The sequence below is a fragment of the Balaenoptera musculus genome, chromosome 15 (assembly GCF_009873245.2).
Source record: "Balaenoptera musculus isolate JJ_BM4_2016_0621 chromosome 15, mBalMus1.pri.v3, whole genome shotgun sequence".
Classification (NCBI taxonomy): domain Eukaryota; kingdom Metazoa; phylum Chordata; class Mammalia; order Artiodactyla; family Balaenopteridae; genus Balaenoptera; species Balaenoptera musculus.
Genome location: NC_045799.1, coordinates 88,016,053 through 88,042,276, shown reverse-complemented (window position 1 = coordinate 88,042,276; position 26,224 = coordinate 88,016,053). Strand labels below are relative to the sequence as shown.

At 57.8% G+C, this 26,224-nt stretch overlaps 3 protein-coding genes across 19 annotated transcripts in view; 2 read left to right on the top strand and 1 right to left on the bottom strand.

Moving 5' to 3' along the window:
- SUN1 (Sad1 and UNC84 domain containing 1) overlaps positions 1 to 3,064 on the top strand; it is a 53,400-nt gene extending 50,336 nt beyond the window's left edge. For all 12 annotated transcript variants that reach the window (XM_036824965.1, XM_036824961.1, XM_036824958.1 and 9 more), the window contains 2 exons: positions 764 to 856; positions 1,247 to 3,064. In XM_036824965.1, the coding sequence (XP_036680860.1) occupies positions 764 to 856; positions 1,247 to 1,360 (207 nt within the window). In that variant the 3' untranslated portion in view covers positions 1,361 to 3,064. The remainder of the gene's footprint in view (positions 1 to 763; positions 857 to 1,246) is intronic.
- Positions 3,065 to 3,654: 590 nt separating this feature from the next.
- On the top strand, positions 3,655 to 18,647 carry GET4 (guided entry of tail-anchored proteins factor 4). Of its 2 annotated transcripts, none has more exons than XM_036824973.1 (9): positions 3,655 to 3,891; positions 8,459 to 8,537; positions 8,797 to 8,878; positions 9,283 to 9,432; positions 11,533 to 11,671; positions 12,944 to 13,084; positions 13,516 to 13,591; positions 13,726 to 13,798; positions 18,363 to 18,647. In XM_036824973.1, exons 1-9 carry the CDS (start codon positions 3,746 to 3,748, stop codon positions 18,446 to 18,448), a joined length of 972 nt encoding a protein of 323 aa, XP_036680868.1. In that variant the 5' UTR covers positions 3,655 to 3,745; the 3' UTR covers positions 18,449 to 18,647. The 2 variants fall into 2 exon arrangements, with proteins under 2 accessions (XP_036680868.1, XP_036680869.1); XM_036824974.1 differs by lacking the exons at positions 3,655 to 3,891; positions 18,363 to 18,647 and adding exons at positions 4,455 to 5,771; positions 17,786 to 18,309.
- A 363-nt stretch (positions 18,648 to 19,010) lies between these two features.
- Positions 19,011 to 26,224, bottom strand: part of ADAP1 (ArfGAP with dual PH domains 1) — a 65,333-nt gene continuing 58,119 nt past the window's right edge. For 2 of the 5 annotated variants that reach the window (XM_036824969.1, XM_036824972.1), the window contains 5 exons: positions 22,735 to 22,818; positions 22,413 to 22,475; positions 21,928 to 21,999; positions 21,479 to 21,707; positions 20,112 to 21,396 (listed from right to left, as the gene is read on the bottom strand). In XM_036824969.1, the coding sequence (XP_036680864.1) occupies positions 21,368 to 21,396; positions 21,479 to 21,707; positions 21,928 to 21,999; positions 22,413 to 22,475; positions 22,735 to 22,818 (477 nt within the window). In that variant the 3' untranslated portion in view covers positions 20,112 to 21,367. Of the gene's footprint in view, positions 19,909 to 20,111; positions 21,397 to 21,478; positions 21,708 to 21,927; positions 22,000 to 22,412; positions 22,476 to 22,734; positions 22,819 to 26,224 lie in introns of those variants that run through there. The other 3 variants (XR_005016409.1, XM_036824971.1, XM_036824970.1) reach the window with 3 other exon arrangements.

The following is a 26,224-nucleotide window of genomic DNA, read 5'->3' as shown; positions in this document are numbered from 1 at the left end:
TTGAGCTTTTTAATATAAAAATATTAATCGTGTTATTTTGTTACAGATATACTTCCCACTATCGGTCTTAATTTTGTGTTTAGTTACACCTGCTCATTACCTGTAATTTCTTCCATGGCATTTTCGTACCTAGAAAGTCCTTTCCCTTTATGAAACCGACATTCAAATTAGTCACCTGTACTTCCTACTGGTTACTTTTTTATTGTGGGAAAATACACAGAACATAAAACTCACCATCTTAACCGTTTTTAAGTGTGCATGCAGTTCAGGGACATCAAGTACATTCACACTGTTGTACAGCCATCACCACTGTCATCTCCAGAATGCTTGTCATCTTCCCAAACTGAGACTCTGTCCCTGTTAAACACTGTCTCCTGTCCCCCAGCCCCCCGGCACCTGTCCTCTCTTCTTGGCTGTGGGAGTGACCTCCTTGGGGCCCCACACTCTGCTGACCTGCTCTCCTTTCCCCAGGCTCATCATGTGCCCCTGGGTTTCCGCCTGGGAGCATGGAGGGCTACAGTGGGCCACGCGGGTGTTGAGTGTGTTCTGCTACCTGTTAGGTTGCCCTCTCCCAGCTTCAGTTTTCCTGATCTGTATAACGGGAGGAATAATGCCTGCCTCACGGGCTTTGTGATCTGCGAGAAGCCCTTAATAAAATGCCCAGCACACAGAGGGCCTTACTTTAATGGAACAGTAATTTCCCTCTCTCAGTTACCTCACTACCGTTTTTCCTTTATTTGGTGACTAGATGGTTTTGTTTCAGGGATTAGAAAATGAGAATCAAGAAGAAGGGCAGCTCCTGGGACAGTTTACCTACGATCAAGAAGGGGAGTCACTGCAGATGTTCCCTGCCCCGGTAAGGATCCTTGCGCTTCACACAGGCTTCAGGCTCCCGGGTCTCCTCACTGCTGCCGGCGTCCACAGGACTTGCCAACACTCACACAAGTGCCCACAGGGTGTGAGGGCCAACTTCTGAGAAAGTGGATCTGAGCTTCCTAGCTTTTGTTCCTGAATGAGCCTTTTTAGTATATAATTTGTTCTGCATAAATGTGTCACAGGTGATGAGTTCTCAAGAGTTTCACCTGAACTTTGTGTCCTGTGATAGATGATGTAGTTCACGTTAAAAGCTTAATCTCCAACTTGGCTGTTTAATCTCAAATCTCTTACCTGGGGAAGTGATTGGGCTTGGTGGTAGTAATATGAAATAAGTGTGATTTTTTTTTTTTTCCCCCCTCCTCAATTGCAGAAAAGACCAGAAAGAGCTTTCCAAATAGTGGAACTTCGGATTTTTTCTAACTGGGGCCATCCCGAATACACATGTCTTTACCGGTTCAGAGTTCATGGAGAGCCTATCAAGTAAAGAGACTACTCACGGTTCTTGTACATTTTGTATATATACTGGGACAGCCTGGAACACTGGAATCCTTCCTGGACGCGGGCATACAGAGAGCAGGATAATGTCACCCCTGAAATAAACGCACTGACTGCCAGCAGGACTTGCGCGTGGCAGCGATAAATGCTGACGCCCAGCTTGCTGCTCTGTCCGCAGGAAACACTGCATGTTGACTGCCTGGGCTCAGAGACCCGCTAGCTACAGGTGGTCTCTGTGGAAATGCATTTGAGTGTATGGTTCACAAAGACACTCACTTTTGGCCTGGGGGATTTGTTTTTGAACATAAAACTCTTTGTATTTGCTTGACATCAGGAACAAAGCAAAGGAAGTTAAAAGGTTTGGAGTGTTTTTGAAGCCTTGACAGCGGCCTTCACTGGCCCTTTTAAAGGACCTTCTGGGGCAGATATGTGTTCAACCCAGCACACGTTTCTTTCAGGGAAGAACAGTGTCACCAAAGTTCAGAGTTCTGAACTCCCTTTCTTTAGGGTGAGATTCTCCTCTATTCGGCACCAGTAGTTCTTTCAAGTCACTAGGTGGGGAAGTAATGAAAACGGGTTCTCCTGCCTAGTTTGCTCCCACTTCTGAGAACGATTTTCTGTCAGGTCTTGGCGTGTGAACATCTGTTCAGGAACCCTGGAGAGTTTCCCTTTGCAGGTTGAAGTGGGTCTGCTTCGAAAGGGGATGGTCTGGATCTACACAGACATGTAAATAGAGTTCTCAGGTCTCCACTGGGCTCATCCCATCGGATTTTCCCTGCAGTTTTACTTCACACTATGAATAGGAACCAAGAAATCCAATCTTTTGGATATGTTCAGGTTTTGTTTTGAATTTTTCTGGGAAAGCAAACACTAACATGCTTTAAGTCTTTCAGAGGCTTATGCTTTTATTCCACTGATGGTTATTAAAGGAGATTGTCCATGATTGTGGCAAATTCATGAAACCAGGACATTTGGTGATTAGGTTTTCTTACAGCAGCACTTTGTACTGGCTCTGGTTGGGATTTGCCTTTTATTACAGCTGTTGGCCATTCTCTCTCAATTCCTGTGAGACTTGCTTTGGTTATAATTAGTATTTAATATTTTGACTATTTTACTGAGCAGACTTTATAAATGAGATATCTGCAAGGCACTTAAAGTGTTACAGATGTTTTACCTTAAAAATTATTTAAGTTTTATTGGGTTAAGACAGTCTTTTGGTGTACCATAAATGTTGTATTTTCAGAAAAAGATAAAATGATGGTGCTGACTGGTTTTCTGAAGAGTTTTATGTATATTGCACAACAGTCCTCAGATATACAAAAACTACATAAACTAGCATTTTTTTCACTCTTGTTAGAATTGAAACTAATGCCTATGCAGTTAAGTTGGGTAAAACGTATACAGATGTTTCATATATTAAAGGATACATATATAAATCAAAATTTCCTATATAAAACTAAATTTGGGAGATGGGGTGGAAATATTTTGAATATTAATTTATTTTTAAAGATGAGAGATAGGACTTTGTGCAATGTATTTTTGTAAATGCTTTTCAAAATATTTGTCATTGGTTGAGCTTCTTTCGCTGCCACCAAATTGGTAAGATGCTATCGAAACGTTTAAATAAAGAGTTTTAATTTTTAAAAAAATGCATGTGATATTTCAGATGAACAATAAACAGTGTGTTCCTTTCTGTACCTGCTTTGTCTCTGCCCCGGGCGGGGAGGGGAACACAGCGCGTGGAGCGGCCCCTCCCAGGACCCCTCTGGGCCGGGAGCGCATCCGGCCCGCGTTGTCGGGCCGCCGGACTCGGAGCCGCGTGCGTCCCCGCCGTGCGCGCCCCGCTCGCGGGCGTGTCTCCGCGCTTCCACACGAACCACTTACGAGAGAAGAGCGGCGTGTTTGGGTCTCGGGCGTCGGGGCGAGCGCTGATCCCGAGCGCCCGAGTGGGAAAGCTGCCCCGGGACCCCGAGCCGCCGGCATACCCGGAAAGTATTTATTGGAAAGTCTAAATACCTCAGCGGCCTCAGTTACAGCAAAGACCACCCTCCCCGCGCCAGAGCTGCAATCTCCCCGCTGCCTGCCCGCCATTGTAGCGTCAGCTCCGCCCCGCGGGGTCACGTGCCGCCCTCAGCCGCGCCCCCGCGGTCGTCTGCAGGCCGCGCCGTCACTCTCCGGATCCCCTCCCTCTGGTCGTGTGCCCGCCCTCCCCAGGCTGCGCAGGCCCGCCCCGCGGTCACGTGGACGCCCGCGCACCGCCCGCGGCTCCTCGTGAGCCACCGTAGAGGGCTTCGGGCGGCCGCCGGGACGGAAGCCGAGAGGCGCCGCCGACCGCGCCTGCGACAGCGTCAGCCCTGCGCGGAGCGCCGGCCCAATGGCGGCGGCGATGGCCGAGGAGAGCGCCCGGAACGGCGCCCGCAACCGCGGCGGCGTCCAGCGCGTGGAGGGCAAGCTGCGTGCCAGCGTCGAGAAGGGCGACTATTATGAGGCGCACCAGATGTACCGGACCCTCTTCTTCAGGTAGCCACTGCGCCGCGGCCGCCGCCTTCCAGGGCTTTCCGCCCGGCCGCCTCCCATTGGCCGCGCCGCGCCGCCCCGCGCCCCCATTGGCCCGCGCCGCTGCCCGTCGCCTGGGCGGTGGGAGCAAGGGCCGTGCGTGCGGTGGCCGGGGGAGGGCTGCGGCCCGGGAGCGAGACCCAGGACCCCGACCCAGAACCGTGACCGAGACCCCAGACTCCGCCCAGACTCTGGACCTCAGACGCCAGACCGAGACCCCAGACCAGCCCGGACTATGAAGCCGACGCAGACCGAGACCCAGACCCGGCCAGATCTTGGACTCCGACCCCAACCCCTGGTCGACCCAGACCCACGCAGACCTCCCTGGCAGACCCAGACCGCCAACTAGGGATCCCGCCCCCAGACCCCGACGCCCCAGACTCCTGGACCCCCAGACCAAGCCCTGCCGAACCCCAGACCCCGAACCCCGACGCAGACTCCGGACCCCAGTCCCCGCCCGCCAGGGACCACCCTCCCTCCCCCGCCCCGCCCCGAGCGCCTTTGGGTTTGAAGCCCCAGCTCCGAGTTCCACGGTTTTCCTGCCTCTGGGAGTCCCGTCGCGAGGCTGTAAACATATTTCTCGTGTTGCTGTGTAGCCCTTGCTCACCCGAGTGTCTTGTTACTAAGCCAGCTGTTCCCATAAAGCCGATATTTTTGTTGTACCTGCGCTGCCCGCTGGCCACGTGCGGCAGTTGAGCTTCTGAAATGCGAGTCCCTAACGGCCTGGGCGGTGAGGGTAAAAACACGGCCTTCAAAGACTTAAAGCAGAGAAAATGTCAGGTGATTAGTTAGGAACCTTCAACTCTTGAGCGCACGTTGAAGTGATGCTTGAATATATTGGATTAAATAAAATGTCTTTTTTTAGTGTGGCCTTAGGAATTTAGGTTTTCTTAAACCTAGCTCAGTTTTCTTTTGGACTGCAGTGTGTCACACCGTTTCTGCTGTCATGCAGCTACTGCTACAGTTTTTTAGTTGTTCTTACATGTGTAAGGCATTCCTGTATATTACACACGTTCTGTTAGCCTTCAGGTTTCTTGCCAGAAAGCATTTGAGACATTCGTTAGCATTTAAAGATAGTTTTAGAGGATTTAATCTGTTCTGTGGAATGCTTTTTCGTTCTAAACTGCTGCAGAACAGCAAATATTTTGCTATGATATCTAAAGGCAGTCATGCCTGCGTTACACCATTTAGGCCTAGATTTAAATTTTTTCTTTAAATAGTAAGTTGAATCAATATTCTGGGAACTCTGGCAGTACTTTCTGCTTTGGTTGTAGTTGGGTTTAGACGTAATGCTTCGTGTCCCAGACCGAGTTTGAGCTCTGTCGCCAGAGGACCAGGTAGGGGTGAGTTGGTTGTTCTTCACGGGATGAGCTAAAGATGTGAGTAGGCTTTAAGGTCTGTAACGTCGAGCGTTCGGCCTGGCGGCTTAGCCAGTCAGATCTGTGTGATGGGGAGCTTTCGTAGCGCTCAAGATTTGTCCCGGTGCTTGCTTTTCTTGGGGACTTTTATATAAGTATTTGCCCCAGTGACTAGTCAGCAAAACTGGATCTTCCCAAAGATAAACACGGCGTTCCTTGTTTTGAGCCAGTTCTGCAGTTGCTGCTGTACCAGGAACGTGATTGTTGATTAGCTTTGAAGAGGCCAGTCCCTGTGCCCAGAGTGTGCTTTGTGCTGACGTGGGGGCAGATGCAGGCTGTCCACCAGCCCGGCCTTGACCTGGGTTCGCATTCTCCCTCTGCTCTGTGACCTGTGATCCAGGACAACTTGTTGAATCTCTTCTCTGAGCCTTGGCTTCCTCTTTGATCTTTTAGGGGGTTCCTACACCTCTTCAGAGCTCCTGAGAAGTAAGTGGTCTCCGGTGGGCCTCCGTGGGGGATGCGGTGGACTCAGGCGCGGTAGCAGTTGTGGCCGTCCGGGGGCCCAGCTGAAAAGGCCTGGAGTTGTCCCTGTCTCTGCTGGGTACCGTCCACGTTCGGACCTGCGATTGCAGCCCTGGTTTAGAGCTCTGCACGGGGGCCCTGAGAAGTCAGCTTTGCTCTTTTTATGTCTTTCTATAAATAAGTGCTTTTAAGTGTTTATATAAAATGTAAAACTTTATAGGTTTTGACATATGTACACACCCAAGAAATTATCACCAATCAAGGTACTGAAAATACCCATCATCCCCGAAAGCTTTCTCATCTGCCTTTACAGTGAATTTTTCACTGCTTGCCCCCAGGCACCCACTGATCTCTCTGTCATGGTAGATGGGTTTGCATTTTCTGGAATTTTATGTAAGTAGAATTGTGTAGTATGTTCTTTTTTTATTTGGCTTTTTGAATTCCCTCAGCATGATCATCTCAAGATTCACCTTTATGTGTATCATTAATTTTTATTGTTGAGTGGTGTTCCATTGTATGGGTGGCCTACAGTTTACCCATTCACCTGTGGGATGAGTTCACCAGTGTATGCTATTTTAATTCACTTACACTGTGTCCCCCAGCAGTTTGAGGAGGGGGAGGAGGAACTGGGCAGCCCGGGAGGTTGGACTTATGGGGGGGTGTGTGCTGCAGCCGGGGCAGGAGCCAATGGTTCTGAGAGAGGCCGAGCTCCGTCTCCTCGAAGGTGCGGGTGCCGTGGGCGCTCCCTTGTCTCTTCAGCCTTCTCTCTGCCGGGACGGGAGAGGGTCCGTTTTCCAGGCCTGATGGGTTATTGGTACTTTGGCGACTGCTCTGTAGGGTGGCCCGTGGCCTGGAGGGGCCTCTGCCCCCGCCGGGACTTAACTGTGAAAGGGGCCTCGCTGCCCAGGGGCCTTCCTGAGATGAGTGTCGATTGTGGATGTTTTGTGTCTTAAATGAAGAAATATTTTGAAAGAGGAACTTCAAACCTGTGTTCTCAACCACCTGGGGGTAGGATGGAGCGCCTGGGAGAGGGCGTGAGGTGGACACTGCGTCTGCGTCGTTAGTGTTAACGCTTTTGTCTATGCTCTGCTTTTAAAAAAAAAAGCGAAATGAATGATTGCATGGACGCAGCGCGGGGTGGGGGGGGGCTGCGGTGGGGGAGGGGCGGCGGTGCTCTGAGCCCCCAGGCCTCGGTGGCACCCCGTCCCCTCCGGCTCGGGCACCGGGAAGCCACGTCCGCCCTTCCCAGGGCTCTGCGGTGCCCAGCGAGCACGTCGGGCTTTCAGGGTGCCTGTCACTGCTGCGGGGTTTCCAGCGTTCCTGGACCCGCGGCAGGCAGCTCCAGGCCCCCTCCTGCGGGGCAGGGCTGCCCAGGGCTGTGCGGCTACGGTCACTGGGAGCCGGAGCCGGAGCCGCCGCCCCAGGAATCCAGCCTGTCTGCCTCTCGGGGCTCTGCTCCCTCCCCAACTTTCTAGGCATTCATCTCTTGCTGTGCCTCGGGGAGGAGAGTCCGGAGCCCTGTCGTGTCCCCAGAGCCGAGCCGGGCTGCGTGACTGTCCCTTAGGAGGCGTGCCCACCGTCCGGACGTCTGTGCCGGTGGCGGCGCGAGGGCTCATTTTTCCAGAAGCCCCCGTTCCGTGCCCACGACCCACAGGTGTCCCGGTCTGCTCCTCGGGGTGCGGGATTCTCCTCCTGGTCCCCCCCCGGGTGCTGACCAGGACGAGGCTGGTGCAGAAAAGCCCTTTTCTGTGGTTGGTCCCGGCCTGAGCCTCAGGCCGCGAGCCAGAGGGCAGCGGGGCTCCCCCGTCTCCGTCTCCGTCTCCGTCTCCGTCTCCGGCGCGCCTGCGGGCGGCGTCTCTGACTCTGCTTGTCTGGGCCGGGACGCAGGTCTGACCGGCTGGGCGGGTTTCCTTCCTGATCCTCCCTGAGAGGAACGTGCAGCCAGTGGGCTCGGTGTCCTGCGCTCAGCTTGGGCCTGGCCCTGCCCCCCTGAACGTCCGTCTCACTTGTCGTGGACGGGGCATCCTTTCTGTCCCGTGTGTGCCGAGTTGCCTGTCGGGCTCTCGTCCGTCTGCAGTTCGGGAAGCCGGCTTTTCCCAGCTTCCGTCCCTGGTGAGAAACGTTCCAGGTGGAAAGTGGTCGGGGTGGAGGGGGCAGCAGAGGGGGCAGCACGGCAGGCCCTCGGCCCCAGCACGTGGCCCTCGGCCGGTTCTCGCTGCCCCTCACCACAGCCAGGCCTGTGCCTGAAGCTGGAAGTGGCCCCCGGCCCCTCGCTGGTCCCTCTGCTGAGACCCCTGCCCAGCTGCAGGGAGGCTCTGCTTCCGGCTCCTGGCCCGTTTGGGCGGAGAGAGTGCCTGGCACCCTGTCATCAGACGGCGCTGCTGCTGCCCCGGGGCGCCCTGTGGGCGGAAGGGCTGGGCCACGGGCGCCCAGCGCCAGGCCTGACAGGTGGGGGTCGGGGGCAGCTCCGGGAGGAGCCCTCGGGACCCGAAGCCCAGCTCCGCTCTGTTCCCAGCGGAGGAGTATGTGGGGCGGGTGCTCGCTTCCTGCTCGGACGCCAAATCTTTGGGATCTGATCTCCGAAACCACCCCTGCGAGTGGGTGGCTGTGAGATCCCGGGCCTGGCCGGCCCTGCCCTTCTCTCCGTGCAGGTACATGGCCCAGAGCAAGCACGCCGAGGCCCGCGAGCTCATGTGCTCAGGAGCCCTGCTGTTCTTCAGCCACGGCCAGGTGAGCCGTCTGCCCGGGGCCAGGGTTGGCATGGGGCGTCCAGGGAGAGGCCTGGTGGGGAGCCTGGGCCGAGCGTCCCCGTGTCCCAGCACCGGTGTGGGACCTGAGGGCTAGTGGCCTTGGTGCTCAGAACCATCTCTTAGGTGCAGTCGGTCGCCGGTTTCTAACTGGAAACCAGAGCCACTGCCCAGCCTCACCGTCTTCTGAAAATGGGCCAGAGCCTCGCTTCCCACTGACAGTCCTTTTGTGCGTTTTATAGCAAAACAGTGCGGCTGATTTGTCCATGCTGGTCCTGGAGTCGCTGGAAAAGGCAGAGGCCGAGGTGGTCGATGAGCTGCTGGGTGAGACAGAGTGGACACGCATGCCGTTGCCGCATCACCGTACCGTTCCCCCGCCCCCCCCCCAAACGCACCCAGCCTCCCTGGCACGCGGTGGGTGCCACGTGGTCTGGAGCCCCTGCCCCGTTGGGCGAGCCCTTCTGCGGGCTGCCCGGCCGGAAAGGCGCGCGCGGATCCCCGCTGGGGCAGCCCCCCCCTTCTGCTCCCCGACGCAGGCTCAGCTGTGGGGAGGCGTCACGGTGAGGACGGTCGGGGTGGCCCCAGGACCCCACCGCTGTGCCTGCCGCTTCTCCGCTTTCTTTCAACGTGAAACAGTTGTTTTTAATTCACTTCTGTGCGACGCGCGACACAGATCAGAAGCAGCCACGGGTCCCTCTGGGTCAGGCTTGTGTGCGTGTCGTTTGCAGAAAGTCTGGCCAAGCTGTTCAGTCTGATGGATCCCAACTCCCCGGAGCGAGTGGCGTTTGTGTCTCGAGCCCTGAAGTGGTCCAGTGGGGGGTCCGGGAAGCTGGGCCACCCCCGGCTCCACCAGCTGCTGGCCCTCACGCTGTGGAAAGGTAGGCCGTGGGCCCGTGGCTGGGCAGGGGCTCCTGCGGGCAGGTGGGCCAGGGAACAGGCGGCCCTCCTGATGCTCTCGGGGCCGCTGCTGGCAGGGTCTGTTCGGATCAATTAAAATCATCTGCGCTGCTGACGGGGGTTGGGGGGTGGCGGCCCTCTGAGTCTCACGGCCTCCGCGTCTGGCTGAGTGTGAACACCTGCTGCGCTCGGGTGGGCGGCGCGTTCTCTTGTCTGGAGCTTCCGGTCCCCCGCGGGCCACCCGCTCCCCCGCGCTGGGGCCTCCTTCCAGGACGTCCTTCCCCCGCCGGCGCTCTGCCAGCACTTCTCTTGTCCTCTAAGTGAGCGTTTGCGGGGGCTGCTGGGTCCACACGAAGGGGTCGTGTCCCGGGCTCAGGCATAGGAAGGGGAGCGGCCTGAGTCGCTCCTGGGTGGGTGTGAGGGAGCTGTGCCGCCTGGGGCCTCGCGTGGCGGCCGTGCGTGCAGCTCAGCCGCGTGGTGGCCGAGGGGTCTGGGCCCCGCCGGCCAGGTCGGCTCTGTGCCTCGTCCTCACGGGTGTCACCTGGGCAGGGGCAGGCGGAGGGACGGCGACCTTGGGCAGGTGCCTTGGGACCGCGCGTGTCTGGGGCTGTGGGAACTTGGAAGGTCTAGACGCTCCGTCGTCTAGACCTCTGGACGCTCGTGCTGGGGCTCTGTCGGCGGATCCGTTCAGCCAACACCGCCCTCCGCACTGCCTCGTCGGCCGGGCGGGCCGCCTGCAGCATCAGTACCTCGATTCACACCCGCCTCATGCAGCCTGTGTGCCAGGGTGCCAGGCAGAGCTGGAGGGGGCCCATGTCCGCGGGACCCGTGTTAGCGGGACCGGCGCCTGGCGCGAAGCAGGGCGTGTGGCGCCTGCTCAGAGGCCTCGCCGGGGTCGAGCGCTGTTAAGCTCTCGTATATTTAACATTGAATGTTTGAACCTCAAGACCTAAGCATCTTAAGGGGTCGCGTCAGGCACAGATGGCGAGTGAGGCCAGCGGGCCCCCGCGCCATGGGAGGCCGTGCTGAGGGGTGTCTGCAGGGCCCCGGCGGTGGGTGGCCTCCGGGCAGGCGTGGGGTGTGGCCCGGGGCCCGCCATGCTGTGCAGGGCGCCGTGGGAGACCTGCCTGCCCTCGGTGTCCCCGCTCCACTGGGGTCTCGCGCGGGTGCCTCTCCGGGGCTTGAGGGTGCCTGGTGACCTGCCGGATTTCTCTTCTCACGTGGAGGCTCTAAAACCAAAAGGTCGCTCTTGGGGTTGGAGGGAGAGGAGACCAACAAAACGCAGCCACGCAGAGCGGGCTCTTCCCCGAGGTCGCCCTGCAGCGCTGGGAGCCTATGCTGGGGGGCAGCGGTGATCTGGGGGTGCCCAGGCGGGAGGAGAGTGCTGGTGGAAGGTGGGAGAAGGCCTAGCCCAGGAGGCGTGCCCTCTGTCCTGAAGGAGAGGGAGCCAGTGCGGCGTGTGAGTGGGAACTGGGGGGCTGCCCTGGAGCTGGGTCTCTGCCTTAGCACCGCTGACTCCGGGCGTCATCCCTGGGCTCCCCAACTAGGTGCCAGAAGCCCCCCAGCTGTGACGGCTGACACCGGCTCCAGACCTTTCCCTGTGTCTGGAGGAGGGGTCGAGTCGCTCTGGGCGAGAGCCATCGGCATGGAAGGTGGATCCACGGGGGAGGAGGGGGGTGTGTGTGTCCAGGTGAAACTGGGGAGGTTGGGAGTTTGGTCGCTTTTTAAGAAAACAGACCGTTAGAACCCACGTAGAGCTCAGTAGCCGGTTTAGAGTCAAAGGCTCCCAACAGCGGAGCAGCAGAGGAAGCACCGTGCCTGGAGAGCCGGCGTCCAGCCCTGTCCTGGCTCCTTGTCAGAACGGCGGACTCGGGGCCCAGAGGGCCGCCGGGCTCGGCCGTGCACACGCCCCACTGGCGGGACGCCGCCTTCCTGACCGACTCCCAGGTGACCCCGACTTGAGTGGGGACACAGCCCGGGTGGATGTCAGTGCGGCGATGACGTGGGACCGCCGTCCTCCCTGCCTGCGGGGCGGGGGGAGGAGGGGGCACTCACAGCGGCCTCCTTGCCTGCCTCCGCAGAACAGAACTACTGCGAGTCCCGGTACCACTTCCTGCACTCCAGCGACGGCGAGGGCTGCGCCGACATGCTGGTGGAGTACTCCACGGCCCGGGGCTTCCGCAGCGAGGTGGACATGTTCGTGGCCCAGGCTGTCCTCCAGTAGGTACCCGCTTGCTGTCCGGCCCTTGCGTCCGTGGCCTCCTGGGGCCCAGGGCTGGCCTCTGGTTGAGCCTCGCGTGAGGACAGGCCTGCAGTCACTCAGCATCCCACATGCAGCTCACGTCCCCCAGTGTGACCCTGCTGCTGACCTCCGGGCACCCCAGACGTGCCCCTCAGCTCCCCTAGGCCGACTTGTGATGTTTCCATTGGTGGTAGAAGTACTTCCTGTGCTTTAAATGAGCGTTTTGTTGCCACTGATTTTCTATTTTCCCCATTATGTATCACGTTTGGGGGCGCTGGTTAGTGTTGTGCAACTGTTTTTTTTAGGGCACATACATTCACCAAACTTTCAGCCTCCTGGGATGTGAAGTACGCGTGCATCACAGCCTTTGTTCAGAGGCCGTTTGCCTTCCCAGGTGTTTTGTGCATCCAGACGCAGTGATGGGGTATCGCCCGCCCGCTCCCCGCCTCAGCTCTGTGTCTCTGCCCCTCTGTCCCAGTTGGGCCTCCTCCTCTTTTGTTTTCTTCCGACAATTTATTTTGAAACACAGCAGCGTCGCCAGAGGCGTGAGCACCCTGTGGGGGTCACACAGCCGAGAGCACACGTTCGGTGACCTGGGGCCTGACCTCCCTTCCCAGTGGACCATGTGTTTGTCCCGCCACGTGTTTGTCGATGAGATTACTCCCTCCCAGAAAAGCACTTGGATCTGGTGGCCGGGCCTTGGGATGGGGTGTGTCCCATGAGTTGGGGTGGACGGGGAGCTTCCGAGCTCCCACAAGTCACCACTTGTTGCTGAATCTGTGACTTTGAAAACGAAACTTGTTTAAAATCCAGAACTCGCCGGCCCTGGGTTTGGCATGTGGTGCCAGTGTTTCCTCTGGCGTGAGCCCTTTCTCGTCCATCCGTCTTTGTCGAGGGCGTGCACCACAGTAAAGTCCGGCCGTGGACACGTCCTCCACGGGGCGGAAACAGGAGCCGGGGCAGCCTCTGGGCCACCGTGCTCTCGCGGGCAGGGGCAGACAGGTGTGGGACAGGTTCAGGGCGCCCCGCTGTCTCCTGGATCTGCTGACCTTGAACATGTCACCTTCTCAAGTTAGTTCTCCCTGGCCGTAAACCTTGGGACTCCCTGGGGTGGCTGGTCCACGCGAGGGGCCTGGCTGGTGCCCTCGGGGTGTTGCACGGGGCACAGGGCCCTCTGGGTAGGCGCTTGTAGAAACCTGTTTCCTCCTCCTCCGGTCAGGTGTGCCCACTCACTGGGATGTTATTTCCAGGTTTCTCTGTTTAAAAAACAAAAGCAGCGCGTCAGTGGTGTTCACGACGTACACACGGAAACATCCGTCCATCGAGAGCGGCCCTCCCTTCGTGCAGCCCCTGCTCAACTTCATCTGGTTTCTGCTGCTGGCCGTCGATGGGTGAGCGTGCGTGTGCGTGTGGGTGTGGGTGTGGGTGTGTAGAGGCGTGTGGGTGAGGCGTGTGCACGTGCTTGTGCGGAGGGGCGTAGGCGTGTACGTGGAGGCACGCAGAGATGTGTGGGTGAGCGTGTGTGTGCGTGTGGGTGTGGGTGTGTAGAGGCATGTGGGTGAGGTGTGTGCACGTGCTTGTGCGGAGGGGCGTAGGCGTGTACGTGGAGGCACGCAGAGATGTGTGGGTGTGGGTGTGTAGAGGCGTGTGGGTGAGGCGTGTGCACGTGCTTGTGCGGAGGGGCGTAGGCGTGTACGTGGAGGCACGCAGAGATGTGTGGGTGAGCGTGCGTGTGGGTGTGGGTGTGTAGAGGCGTGTGGTTTCTGTTCACGTCCTCGGTCTTGCGTGGGCATCGGCTATGCCGCGCTCTGTCCTGTTCCAGGGGGAAGCTGACGGTGTTCACGGTGCTGTGTGAGCAGTACCAGCCGTCCCTCCGGCGGGACCCCATGTACAACGAGGTGAGCGGCGGGGGGCGGGCTGAAGCCGGCGACTCCGGGCAGCCGCTGGAGGGGGAGGGGGAGAGAAACTGCGCGGGGTCCGCGTGCAGCCTTGGGCTCAGCGCCCTCCGCGACCACGCCTGTGCCTCTTCCAGTACCTCGACCGGATAGGACAGCTGTTCTTCGGCGTGCCGCCCAAGCAGACGTCTTCCTACGGAGGCTTGCTAGGTGAGGGGCCCGTGGGTCGGGGGCTCGTAGTGGGGGCTTGTGGGTGAGGCCCAGAGCGTGGTGTGCCAGCCGGGGGAGCGGAGCAGGCAGGGGCCTGGAGCGGGGCCCGGTGCCAGCAGGAGGGTTGCGGGCTCCCAGCTGTTTCCCCCTGCGTGTTCCCCAAGCAGAACTCGTAGGGCCCCCGATGAATAATCGTCCCCTGGGGTCCCTCTCCGTTGGCCACAGAATCGAAGCCAGATTTCTTTTTTTTGTGGTAAAATACACATTACGTGCAATTCCCCACCTTAACCGTGTTTAAGTACGCAGGACAGTTGTGTGAACTACATGCACACTGTTGTGCAGCGGATCTCCGGAACTTTCCGTCTTCCCAAACTGAGACTCTGCCCCCATTAAACACTGGCTCCCAGTCCCCACCCCCTACTTTCTGTCTCTGTGAACCTCCAGGGACCTCACATAAGTGGCATCACACAGTGTCCTCCTGTGCCGGCTTATGTCACTGTCAGGTTCAACCCTGTTGTAGCAGGTGCTAGGATTTCCTTCCTTTTTAAGGCTGATTCATGTTCCATCGTGTGGATAAGACTGCGTCTTCAGTGGACACCTGGGTTCTTCCACCTGTGGCTGCTGTGAATGTGGGTGTGCAAGTTATCTCCTTAAGGTCTTGCTTCCAGTTCTTTTGGGACGCCCAGAAGCAGAATTGTTGGATCTGTTTAATTTTTTGAGGAAACGCCACACTGTTTTCCCACAGCAGCTGCTCCCACAGCAGGGCACAGGGGTCCCAGTTCCTCCACATTTTTGCCAACAGTTGCTGTTTTCTGGTCTTTTTGACAGTAGTCATCTTATTAATGGGTCTGAGGTGGTGTCTCTGTTTTGATTGTCCTGATTTGCATTTCCCTAGTGACTAAGCACTTTGCGTATCTTTCGCGTGCTTATTGGCCATTTGTGTGTATGCCTGTTCGTGTCATTTGCTTATTTTTGAATCATGTTGGTTGTCTTACAAGTTCTCTACACTGGGTATTAATTCCCTCCCAGATATATGATTTGCAAATATTTTCTCCCATTCTGTGGGTTGCCTTTTTTATTTATTTTTTTAAGACTTTATTTTTTTAAAGCAGTTATAGATTCACAGCAAAATTCAGAGGACGGTACAGAGATTTCGCATAAATGCCCCTTCCCCGCCACAGGTGCAGCCTCCCCATCATCAGCATCCCCAGCAGGTGGTACATTTATCATGGGTGAACCTGCATTGACGTGTCATTATCACCCAAGGTCCAAAGCATTGATACATTAATTAGGGTTCGTTTTTGGTGTTTACGTTCTGTGGGTTTGGACAAAGGTGTGAGGACGTGTATCCGCCATTACAGTATTGTGCAGAGTCGTTGTGGTGCCCTGAAAAATTCTCTGTGTTCCACCTGTTCATCCTTCCCTCCCTTGTTGCCTTTTTACTCCCTGGATTGTCTTTTGATGCACAAAATATTTTACTTTTCATGAAGTCTAATTTGTCTGTTTTCCTTTTGTTGCTTCTGCCTTTGGTGTCATTTCCAAATCCAGTGTCACAAAGCTTTTGCCCTGTGGTTTCTTCTAAGAGTTTTATTATTTTAGGTCTTCCATTTAGGTCCTTGATCCATTTTGAGGTGGTTTTTTATGTGGTGTTTTACTTATATAAGGGTCCAGCTTCATTCTTTGGCATGTGGATTTCCAGTTTTCCCAGCACCAGTTGTTGAAAAGACTGTCCTTTCCCCATCAAGTGGGCACAGAACCCTTGTCAAAAATCATTTGACCATATATGCGAGGATTCATTTCTGGGTTCTGTATTCCATTGGTCGATATCTGTCTCTATGCCAGGACCACACTCTTGATGACTATAGCTTTGTAGTAAATTTTGAAATGAGAAAGTGTGAGACTTCCACCTTTGTTCTTTTTTAAGATTGTTTTGGCTATTTGAGTCCCCTGAGATTCCATATGAATTTTAGGATGGGTTTTTCTATTTCTGCAAAAAAATGTTTTGGGGATTTGAGATTTCATTCAATCTGTAGATTGCTTTGGGTAGTATGACATTTTAACAATATTAAGTCTTTTAGTCTAGGAACATGGGATGTTCGCATTTATTTACGTCTTTAATTTCTTTCAGGAATTTTTTATAGTTTTGATTGTACGATTTTTCACCTCTTTGGTTAAGCTAATTACTAATATTTTATTCTTTTTGATGCTATTGTAAATGGAATTGTTTCTGTAAATAAGTTATTTTGTAGACTCTTCAGAAATTTTTACAAGTAAAATCATATCACTTGCAAGCAGATAATTTTACTACTTTTTTTCAACTTGGAATTCTTTTCTTTTTCTTGCCTAATTGCTCTGGCTAGAACTTGAGGTTCAGTTGACCCTTGAACAACGTGGAGGTTAGGGGTGCTGATCCCCTGCATGGTTGAAAATTGGTGTATTAACTTACAGTTGGCCCATCGTATCTGTGGATTCAACCAACTGCGGACCAGGTAGTGCTTTAGTATGCATATAGAAAAACATGCACGATACGTGGGCCCGTACGGTGCAAACCCATGTCGTTCAGGGGTCACCTGTACCATGTTGAACAGAAGTGGTGGGAGCAGCATCCTTGCCTTGTTCCTGATCTCAGAGGAAGAGCTTTGAATCTGTCGCCGTTGAGTGTGACGTCTGCTGTGGGTTTTTCATATACGCCTTGTATTACATCATAATATGAGAGGGTTTCCTTATGTTCTTTCTTGGTGAGTGTTTTTATGAAAGAGTGTTGAATTTGTCAAATGCATTTTGTGCATCATTTGAGATGATCATTGGTTTTTTTTCCTTCACTCTATTGTGGTGTATCATGTTGATTGATTTTCACATGTTGAGCCATCCTTGCATTCCAGGAACAGATCCCACTTGGTCTTGGTGTCTGATTCTTTCACTATGCTGCTGAATTCGGTTTGCTAGTATTTTGTCGAGGATTTTTGCATCAGTGTTCATAAGGGATATTGGTCTGTAGTTTTCTTTCCTCATAGTGTCTTGTCTGGGTTTGGTATTGGAAGGATGGGTGGTACTAATTCAGTAGCTTCCCCAGTGAAGCCGTGAGGTTCAGGGTTTTTCTTTGTTGGGAGAGATGACACAGTCTCCTTACTCATTAGAGTCTATTCAGAGTATGTATTTCTTTGTGCTGCAGTCTTGGTAGGCGCTGGTGGCCAGATCGCTGGCCCTGCCTCTCAGGGCCAGGCCACCTCCCCGCGTCCTGCCCGTTCTTCTGATGCAGCCTCGGGGCTCCGAGACCACTTGAGTCCTAGCCGGCCTCCTGCCCTCCAGCAGGGTGGGGACCAGTGTAGTCCTGCACTTAGAAGTGGGTATTGCCCTCCTTAGTGTTCTAAGTTTCATTTTTGAATAGGTAAAGCTTGTCTCACGGAGTCCAGATGGCAGGCTCGTGCCCAGCCCTGCCGCTGTCCCATGGTGACTTGCAGGCCAGGCAGTGCTAGGTTTCCTTAGCTTCCTCCCGGTGGGAACTCTGCAGACATCAGACGGCCTGCAGTGGCAGGACCGGGGGGGCAGCCCCTTGGCGCTTGGTCACGCTGCTCCGCTGTGCTGTTGCTTGTGGCCCTGCCTCATGGGGCTCTCTGTGTGTGTGGGGGGTGGAATGAGCGTCTGTCGTTTCCGTGGCCATCGTCAAACTGTGCTCCGTGCAAAGGTCTTCCTGTCTCCCAGATTATTTTAAAAGCTGTTTCCCCTTAAATGCAAGTTGGACTTTTTACCTGTAAACGGGGTCTGTCTGGAGTTTTAGTGGAAGGTGTGGGGGGCCACTCCCCTTCTCCAGGCTCTCGTATCACGGCCACTCGTCTCGGCGGCTGTGTCCTTTCCTGCCCACACCTCGCGCATCTGCAGCGCCTGTCCGTCCACAGTCGTGGTGACGACATTTTAGCATGTTCAGTCTCGGGCTGCCGTGACTGTCAGCTACTGCGTTCCCGTCTGACTCTCTGCGTTTCCCCACAGAACTTCCAACCGCAGCGGCGCCAGGTGCGGTGACAGCCGAGTTCACTGCAGCGCGAGGAGGGTTGTACCCTGAGGGCACTGCTTGCCCTTTGTTTGTTGTTCCCCTTTGCGAGTTGGTTTAGGGCACTTTTTAAACTTTGCTTTTCTATTGACATGATAGTTCTTTGGATAAAAATTCGGTAAAAAGGAGTGTCCATCTTGACAAGGCCCACAGCAGTTAACGTTGTTATGTGTAGCCTTCGGAACTGTAACATCTGACTTCTGGGTCACTTGCGAGTTAACTTGTGAGCGAGTTACCTGCCGCTCGGCCACCCGTGATCCTCCCGGGCCCGTCCTGGCGGCCGTGCAGTGTCCCCTCGACGGGCACCTGGGTCTTCTCCCCTCGCGGCCCCAGCAGAATCCCTGCGTCTCCGGGCGCAGCAGACACATTTCTGTGGCGAGACCCCTGGATGGGGCGCCGGGTTTGGGCTCCTGTTGCCTTGCCAGGCCCCGGTCATGGCGCCACGGGAGGAGGCGGCGTCCGGGCGGCGGGCGAGGGGCGGCCGTGGCCCTGACAGCGCCGCGCGCCTCCTTCCAGGGAACCTTCTGAGCAGCCTCATGGGCTCCTCGGAGCAGGAGGGCGAGGACAGTCAGGACGACAGCAGCCCCATCGAGCTCGACTGACGCCCGCGGACCTGCACGGACTCGGCCTGGACCGCGGCGGGTGCGGCTCCCGATGCGGGTCCAGACCCGGGCCCCCCGGCTCCGGCCGAGGCTGAGGGGCCGCACGTTGGGTGTTCTGGGGCTGCCGGGACCGTGCCGGCCGGGCCGCCGTGTACCTTGAGATGACCCCAATAAAGCACAGGCCCTGCCGCGCCTCCTCTCCCGGCCCTTGTGTCTGGTTTGCTTGGGGAGGGCTCGGTCTTGCACAGGAGGGCCCTGTGCACGCAGCGGGGGTGCCGTGCCCCTCAGGTGGGGCGGGGGTGGCCTGGCACGTGTCCTGGGGAGCGCCTGGGCGGCCGCTCCATGCCACACCCCAGGAGCTGCGGCCGAGCGCCCAGCCGTTCGGAATGGCGTCTCGTCTGGGAGGCCGCAGGACCCTCCACCGTCGTGGGGCAGTACTTATTGTCTCCGGGTGATTGATTCCTTTGACCTGATGTTCTAGGTTTTAACCAAACGATCAGCCCAGGAACGAGCAGATCTGTCCCTTCGCACTGATGTGTGTCAGATGCCCCAGGATAGTTAGTTACAAAATGGGAAACACTTTTATTTTTTCACAATTATAAGAGTTGTAGATATTAATACCCAGTGATCATGCATGGGAAGGAACGGAATACACAATTTTATTTACTGTAAAAATGGAATTTAAAGGAAGGTTGGTGTTTGTGTTGAGTTTAAATAAATCCTTTATACTGGGCTTGGCAGCACTGGTCCTTTCTGAGTGAGCTCCTGGGGCTGGTCGTGGGCTGGGCCGCGGGGCTGGGGCTGTGAGCAGTGGCCAGGGAGCCCCGTGAGGGGCGTGGGCACCGTGACCAGTGTTTTCCAGTTCTGTCCGGAGTGTGTCCTCGGTGGGCGGCGGCAAGTAGACAGTGTTGAGAGCGTCGCGATGTTAGATGTAAATATACGGTGTTTTATTTCAATCTGTGGAAGCCCAACCTGCGGACAGGTGAGGCCTCACGGGCTCTGCAAGCAGCCTGTGGGGCTGGGGGCGCCCTGTGGTCTCAGCGCTGTGAGTGGGACACGTTGTGCTGTTGTCGCAGGCGGCCGCCTGTGTCTCTGCGACTCCCCCACCTCTGTGCAGGGGCTGCCCGAGCCTGCGCCTGCCTCGGGCCTGAGGACCAGGGCGGGGGCCCTGCCAGCAGGAGGGGCGGGCCTGGTGTGGACCATAGGGGTCCTGCCTCGTCCGAGAAATTCTTCCCGCTGGTCGTGCAGCTGTTCAGGATATTTTGTCGTTTCTCTCTGGAGTTTTCTGGGTAGAGCATGTGGGTGTGCACACGCTCAGACACAAGTGCACGGACCTCACGCTGGCGCCGAGCGGGCGCCCGAGCTCCCAGGGCCCGAGGCTGGGTGGCCCTGCGTGGTCAGGAAGGTCTAGGGGAGCCCGGGCCTTCGCTTCTGGCCCAGGGCGAGTCCTTCTGCCTCATCTGGAAGACAGTGGACCTGGGTTCTCAGGGAAAGTGTGACCCCGCAGCCTCGCCTGGGCTAGGAGGCACCGCCTGGGGCAGGAAGGGTTTAGGGGAGAAAGGGGCCATGGCCCTGGGTGAGCCCGCAGCTGTTCTCACCCCCGGCCCAGCCATCTTGGGGACCCCTGACCTGGCAGCCTTAGCTGGGCCCCCACTGTCTGTCGGGGGAGAGGGGCCTTGTGCTCCCCCTTTTACCCTGCAGTCCCTGCTCAGAATCCAGGTGCACGATGGGTCTGAGCTGTGGGCGCTCGCTCAGATGTGAGGGGAGATGATGATGGGGGCTCAGAGGAAGGGTGCCTTCCCTCATTCCCTTGGGTGTCGCCCACAGCCGGGCCGAGGCCCTTGCGTGCCCCTCTCCTGGGGGTGTCCCTTTCCTGGCAGGTCCTCCTGGGGGCCCAGAGCCCCCACTTTATTCCAAGATGTGACGTGGGGGGGGACACCCTGGCTCAGGGCCCCTCTCCTGGTCCCAACAGCTGGACCAGGGCTCCCCTGGGAGCACATCTCAGCCACACAGGACGCCGCCCAGATAACCCAGCAGGTGATGCCCTCAACTACACACTGATTTCCTGGGGAGACGGGACCCCCATGCACATCCTGCCCCCAAGTTCTCCACCACACAGGGTTCCTTCCCTCCCTCACCTCCTCCCCCAAGTATGTTCTCACAGATGTCCCCCATCCCCCCAGGGCACCCGGGGAGAGGCACGGTGGCGGTAACCACCGGCGAGCGGCACGCTGGGGTCCGGGCGGCGACCCGGGCCTCCATCCTCCAAGGGTTCGAAGACCGTGAGGGCAGGCGGAGGGCGGGTCATGTCAGCGCTGAGTCCGGAGCCGGCGTGGGAAGTGCCCAGGCTGGGGGCGGGGGTGGGTGCAGCCAGCCCTGTGGCCCAGGCCCGGGGGGCTCCAGCTGTCGGGGCCTCTGACCTCCGGGACCCCCGCGGACACGCGGGTCGGCTTGCTGAGGGAGCCAGGCCCTGTCTGCCACGCCAGCCCCCGGGACCCCACAACTGACAGCGGATGTTCAATAAATACTTGTTGGGGGAGGGTGGGGGGAGTGAGGGGACACGGCGGGGTTGGGGGCATGCAGGCGGGTCCTCTGTCCCCGCAGCCCGGCCTCCTGGTCAGGGGTGGGGTCCCGCGGAGGTGGGTGGCGGCAGCTGGGGGGGCCTCAGAGGAGGTGGTCTGGCGGGCGGGGAGGCGAGTGGGGGGCCGTGGGCGTCACACCGGGGGCAGCAGCACGGCGGGGTCAGGCCGGGCCGGCTCCCAGTGGTGTTCCAAAGAAACAGGTCCTAGCGGCTAAAGCTCAGGCCCCACCTGGCCACGTCGGGGGCTGCCGGGTCCCTCCTTCCGCCGGCCGCCGCCACCGCCTCGCCTGCCACGTCTGGTGAGTCCGGAGTCCTCAGGCCTCCAGGACCGTCTCGTGCTAGGGTTTGTGCTTGAAGTGGGCTTCCACTGGAAAAGGGACAGGGTCCCACCCGGTCACGGCTGCTCGGGGTCACGGGGCTGGGGCCCCAGGCCACCCCGCCCACCTCACCTGCGTACTCCTGGGGCAGCATGGGCCTGTCCACCACCTTCCGGAAGGCCTCCATCCACGCCCGCTGCTCTGACTCCGTTTCGCAGGCTAGTAGGAACCGGCGCTCTGGCGTGACGATGGTGATGCCGTGCGGCCAGTGGTGGCCCTGGGTGGACGGCGGGAGCCCGTCCAGCACCGTGTAGCCACTCTCCCTGCTGCCGATGAAGACCTCCCCGCGAGCGAAGGCGTCCTGGGTGGGGGGACCAGGCTGAGCCGGCGGGGGTGGCTTCTCTCCACCCTGGCGTTGCTCAGAGCCGCATGCGGCCCCCCAGGCCCGGCCCCTCCTTGCCGGCCTGGCCCGTCATCTCCAGCTCACCCAGCAAATGCTGGTCGGCACCTCCCAGTCAGGCGGGTGACCCAGGAGGGCACGTCCATGCCGCGGGGGCCCCGGAGCCGCGGCCCATCCTTACCAGGGGGTCCTTGAAGTACATGAGCCTCCGGTCGTCCATGGTGAACCAGCGCTTGCGGAAGCCTTCCGTCTGCTGGGGGTCGAGGGCGCCACTGGTCAGCCCAAGGCAGGCCCTGCCCCCCTCCCCCAGGGCAGGGCTGCCAGCATGTCCGCTGCCCGTCCGCGCGTGCCCGCGGGGCCCCATCTGGGCTGTGGGACCACCTGGGTCCTGGGATCCGAGTCCCCCGTGTCTGCCCCCATCCCCCACGTGGCAGGGACCTGGGGGTGCACAGGGACACGTTGGGGGGGGGGCCAGGGCAGGAGGCAGGGCTCGGAGCTGGCTGGGGCTGGACCCAGAGCCCCAGGTCAGTGGAGCCCGCGCTCTCACAAAGCACTGTGGGGGGCGAGTGTCACTGGCTGGCACTGCTGACACGCCCCCGCCTCCCCCTTCCCGGGACATGACCTCCGAGTGAGGCCTGGGCATCTGGGGTTCCAGGTCAGACCCACCTTGGGCCCCGTCTTCTCCATGTAGCCTTCCTGAAGGTAGTTCCGGGACAGCTTCGGCACCAGCTAGGGCAGAACCACTCGGGCTGGGCCCTGGGAGCCCCTCCTGCCCTTCTCCCCCCCCTCCCCCTCCCCCTCCCCCTCCCCGCGAAGCTGAAACAGCCTGGAACAAAGTAGAGCTACTGTGGTCTCCAGGGGCCTCAGGCCAGTCAGTGGTGGGGGTCTCGGGGGGGGGTCCACGTGGGCCCTGGGTCAGCTCCCAATCCCGTCCCAGCCTGGGGCGCTCGTCCCCCCACCCGGGTCAAAGGTAGCAGCAGCCACTCACGTCCGCGTCGCTGGCCCCTGGGAAGGCCACCTGCAGGTAGTGGAAGCGGGCAGCACGGAGCGCGTTGAACCAGTCCACCATCTCCTGGGGGTCAGAGGCTGGGTGTGGCCGCGGCCCCAGGGCCCCTCCACACTCACCCCGTCCCTCAGCTCCCGGGCCTGCTCGGGGACACCCAGGCAGCAGGAGCGGGCCGCGCCGCGCACAGCCACCTCAGGACAGGCGGGACAGCGGGTGCGGGGCTGCCGTCCAAGCTGTCCCCAAGCCCTGACGCTGCTTCGGGCACCGGGCGGTCTCTTCTCCTCTCAGATCGTTCTGTCTTTATGACCTGCTATCTCTAGCCTAGAGAGAGGCCCATCTATTTATAAACCCACCCGGAGCTGCCACCCCCCGCCACCGAGGGAAGGAGGGCAGAGCTGCTCCCCGGAGGCCGGCCCTCGCTGGACGGGGGAGTGGAGAGGGCCGGCTCCCCAGGCCAAAGCGTCACGGCCCAGGTGCTGCCACCCCATCCCTCCCACCCCAGGCCCAGCGCCCGTCCTGGGGCCGGCCCACGCCCCACCCCGGCCTCCTGTGACCTCTCACTCCTCCTGGCTGCCATGCTCGCTGCCCCAGGGACCCCCGCCCACCCCTCCTCCCCACCACAGGCTCCCCCATCTCTCCCCTCCCAGGCCCTTCCAGGCCGAGGTCTCCCGCAACCCTGGATGCACCGAACATCTGCTCTCCCCGCCAACACCTGGACAGACAGCGCTCCTCCCCGATCTCCAGGTCCACTGGGTCCTGCAGTGTCACCCTGACGCCCACCTCCAGCCGCACCTGAGGCCCCACTCACCTCCCTGCCCACCTCAGTGCTCTGTCCCTCCTGCCTCGGCGCATGGGACCCCCAGCCCAGCCCAGCCCACGCAATCCAGGCCACGACATACCCTCTGGGCACTGCCAGGGAGCCCCGCTCAGGCCTGGTGCCCCCAGCCCCATGGCAGTGCACCGAGTCCCTCCGGTCCCTAGCACTGCCCCCGCTCATCTCAGGACCTCCCTTGACTCACGGAAACCAGAGGGATCCTCTGGAAATTCAAGTTGGGCTGCAACACCCTCCCCCCACTGCATCTCCAGTATAGCCGGACGTCTGCAGGGTCGGGTCAGCCCCCTCAGCAGGACCACCTCGTGCTGTCCCCCACCCCTTCCTCTTCTCCTTTCCCCCATCCTCAGCAGAGTCTCAGCCACGGGGCCTTTGCACGGCCGTTTCTTCCTCCTGGAACATGTCCTCACCCCTTGGGACATCACTTGTTCTCACTCTTCCCAGCACTCGGCATAGTCGCCCGTCTGATAGACTCTTGTCTCTCCTGCCAGACTCTGCTCTCTCACCAAGGACAGAGCCACATCAAGCATCTACGCACAGGGCCTGGTGCAGAGCAGGTGCCCACAACTCGCTGGGGACTCGGGCCAGGACGGCATCCCACTGCTCGTGCAGAAAGCCTCTGGGCTCCCGGCACCTACCCTCTGCCTTCCCTGGGCTCAGCCTCCCGACACGGAAAGTGAAGGTAGAGGCTTCTGGGTAAAACTGAAGACTTGCTCACATTCCTTGAGCCAGGTTCCCTCCCAACACCTGTTAGTACTGCATAAGGGATTGCTTTTTCAAGGCTTAACCCCATGAGAGGGCGAGAACAGTCACAAAGTGCCAGGAGCTGGCAGACAGGTGGAGGTGTGATCCAAGACAGCTAAAGCGGAAGCCACGGAGGAAAGCTGAGGCACAGCCCAGTTTGTACTGCAGACCTCAAAGGGCTTGGGAATGCAGAGCTCTAGGTTCCCCTGGAAGTGAGAGGGGGGTTCTAAGCAGGAGAACTGGCTAAGAGACTGCCCCTCCGCCACCCTGGCAGAAGATGGAGCTTTATTCTTTGCAGGGGGTAGAAAGAGAGGGTCTCAGGGGAGAGTTGTGCCAGGCACAGGGTGTGTGTGTGTGTGTGTGTGTGTGTTGGGGCATCATTCCAGAAAGAGTGAAGCTGTGTGACTGCACACCAAGCCTGAGGCCCCTCCTGTTCCCTCTCAGCTCCCTCAGTGCTGGGACTCAAAGGTATCTGCACCAGGCAGGAGGGGTTTCCTCCAGAGAATCTGACCAGCCCGGAAAATCTCTCACATGGAAGTCAGAGAACAGAGCACACAAACAGGAAATAGCCGCTTAGAAGAAATAAACATTGTTCAAGGATAAGAAAGCTTCAAATTTAACGTTAATAATCAGAGATAAGATACTACAATCAAGAAACAAGAACAGTGTACTTTGAAAAAGGAACACTGCAAAAACCAAAAGGAGCTCTGAAGATTGAAACATTGAGAACAGAAAGAAAACTTTCAATAGGAAAGTTGCAAGACAAAGTTGAAATTTTCTAGAAATCAGTGAAAAAGGGAAAAAGTGGGACTAGAAATGAATGAGAGAACCAATCTAAGACAGCCAATATCTGAATAACAGTTCTAGAAAATGAGAACAGAGAAAATAGAGGAAGAAATTATTAAAGAAATAACTCAAGAACTACTCCCCCACCTCATGGATGTAAATTACTAGGCAAGGAGGACTCACCAAGCTCCCAACACAGAGAAGGAAGACAGACCCACGCCCAGGCTGTCATCGGAAAACTCTAACTCAAGTGGAAGTTAGGATTTTCACATGTGCAAGGTCTCTGGAAGCTTGCCTCCAAGGCACTCCTTCTCAGGAAGCTACTAAAGGGTTTGTTCCACCAGGAGGAGGGAGTAAACCAAGAAGGACTTAGATTCCAGGAAATGGAATCAGCCCAGTATTGAGATGTGGCCGCAGGAGAGAGGATTCCAGAAGGGTGAAGTTGCTTGCTGCCCAGGACATATCCAGGGACTTGGGCAGTCGGTGGCGAGGTGAGTCAGTAATGAACACGTGGTTACCCAGGGGGGAAAGGCAGCTGTTAGCTCTAGGAGAAATGAAACATGCAGGAAGCGAAAAGTCACTGCTCAGCCTTGAGAGCATTTCTGTGGTCATGGTAATGTACACTCTGAATAGAGGTGTGGACAGAATAGCAAGGTAAGGGTGATTGATGGGTGAGGTGGGAGAGGAGCGGGCCTGGGCGAGGTGAGGGGTGGGGACTGGAGAAAGCCAGTGCCTCATCCACCGTGCTGGGACGCCGTCAGGCGATGAGAACATGGACAGATCTGGCAGCAGCTCAAGCATGTTGTGCACGCACGTGGACGTGGATTCCCAAGGGATCAGCTAAAAGCTGAAAAGAGGATTCTGGGAACGTGGGGTAGGAAGCACCGGGTATCTGTCTCCCCACCTGGAAAACAATGGCACTGGCAGAATCTGACTGATGTAACCATTTTGGAATTCTGAAGTCTGTTGAAGTCTTAACAACTTCCAGGGGAAGACTTGGAGAGTACATTGTGGTTAATTTCAGTCAATTTCCGCTCTGAGAACAGATGCAGCTACCCATCCTTCCCCCCACCCCCACCCCCAGGACAGGCCTCTGTGCAGGTGTCCTGG

Excerpts from the sequence above, each read along its gene's own strand:
- GET4 (XM_036824973.1), top strand. The coding sequence starts at position 3,746 with ATGGCGGCGGCGATGGCCGAGGAGAGCGCCCGGAACGGCGCCCGCAAC. Across the intron at positions 13,085-13,515 it reads CTGCTGCTGGCCGTCGATGG|GGGGAAGCTGACGGTGTTCA; the intron begins GTGAGCGTGCGT and ends GTCCTGTTCCAG. Across the intron at positions 13,592-13,725 it reads GGGACCCCATGTACAACGAG|TACCTCGACCGGATAGGACA; the intron begins GTGAGCGGCGGG and ends TGCCTCTTCCAG.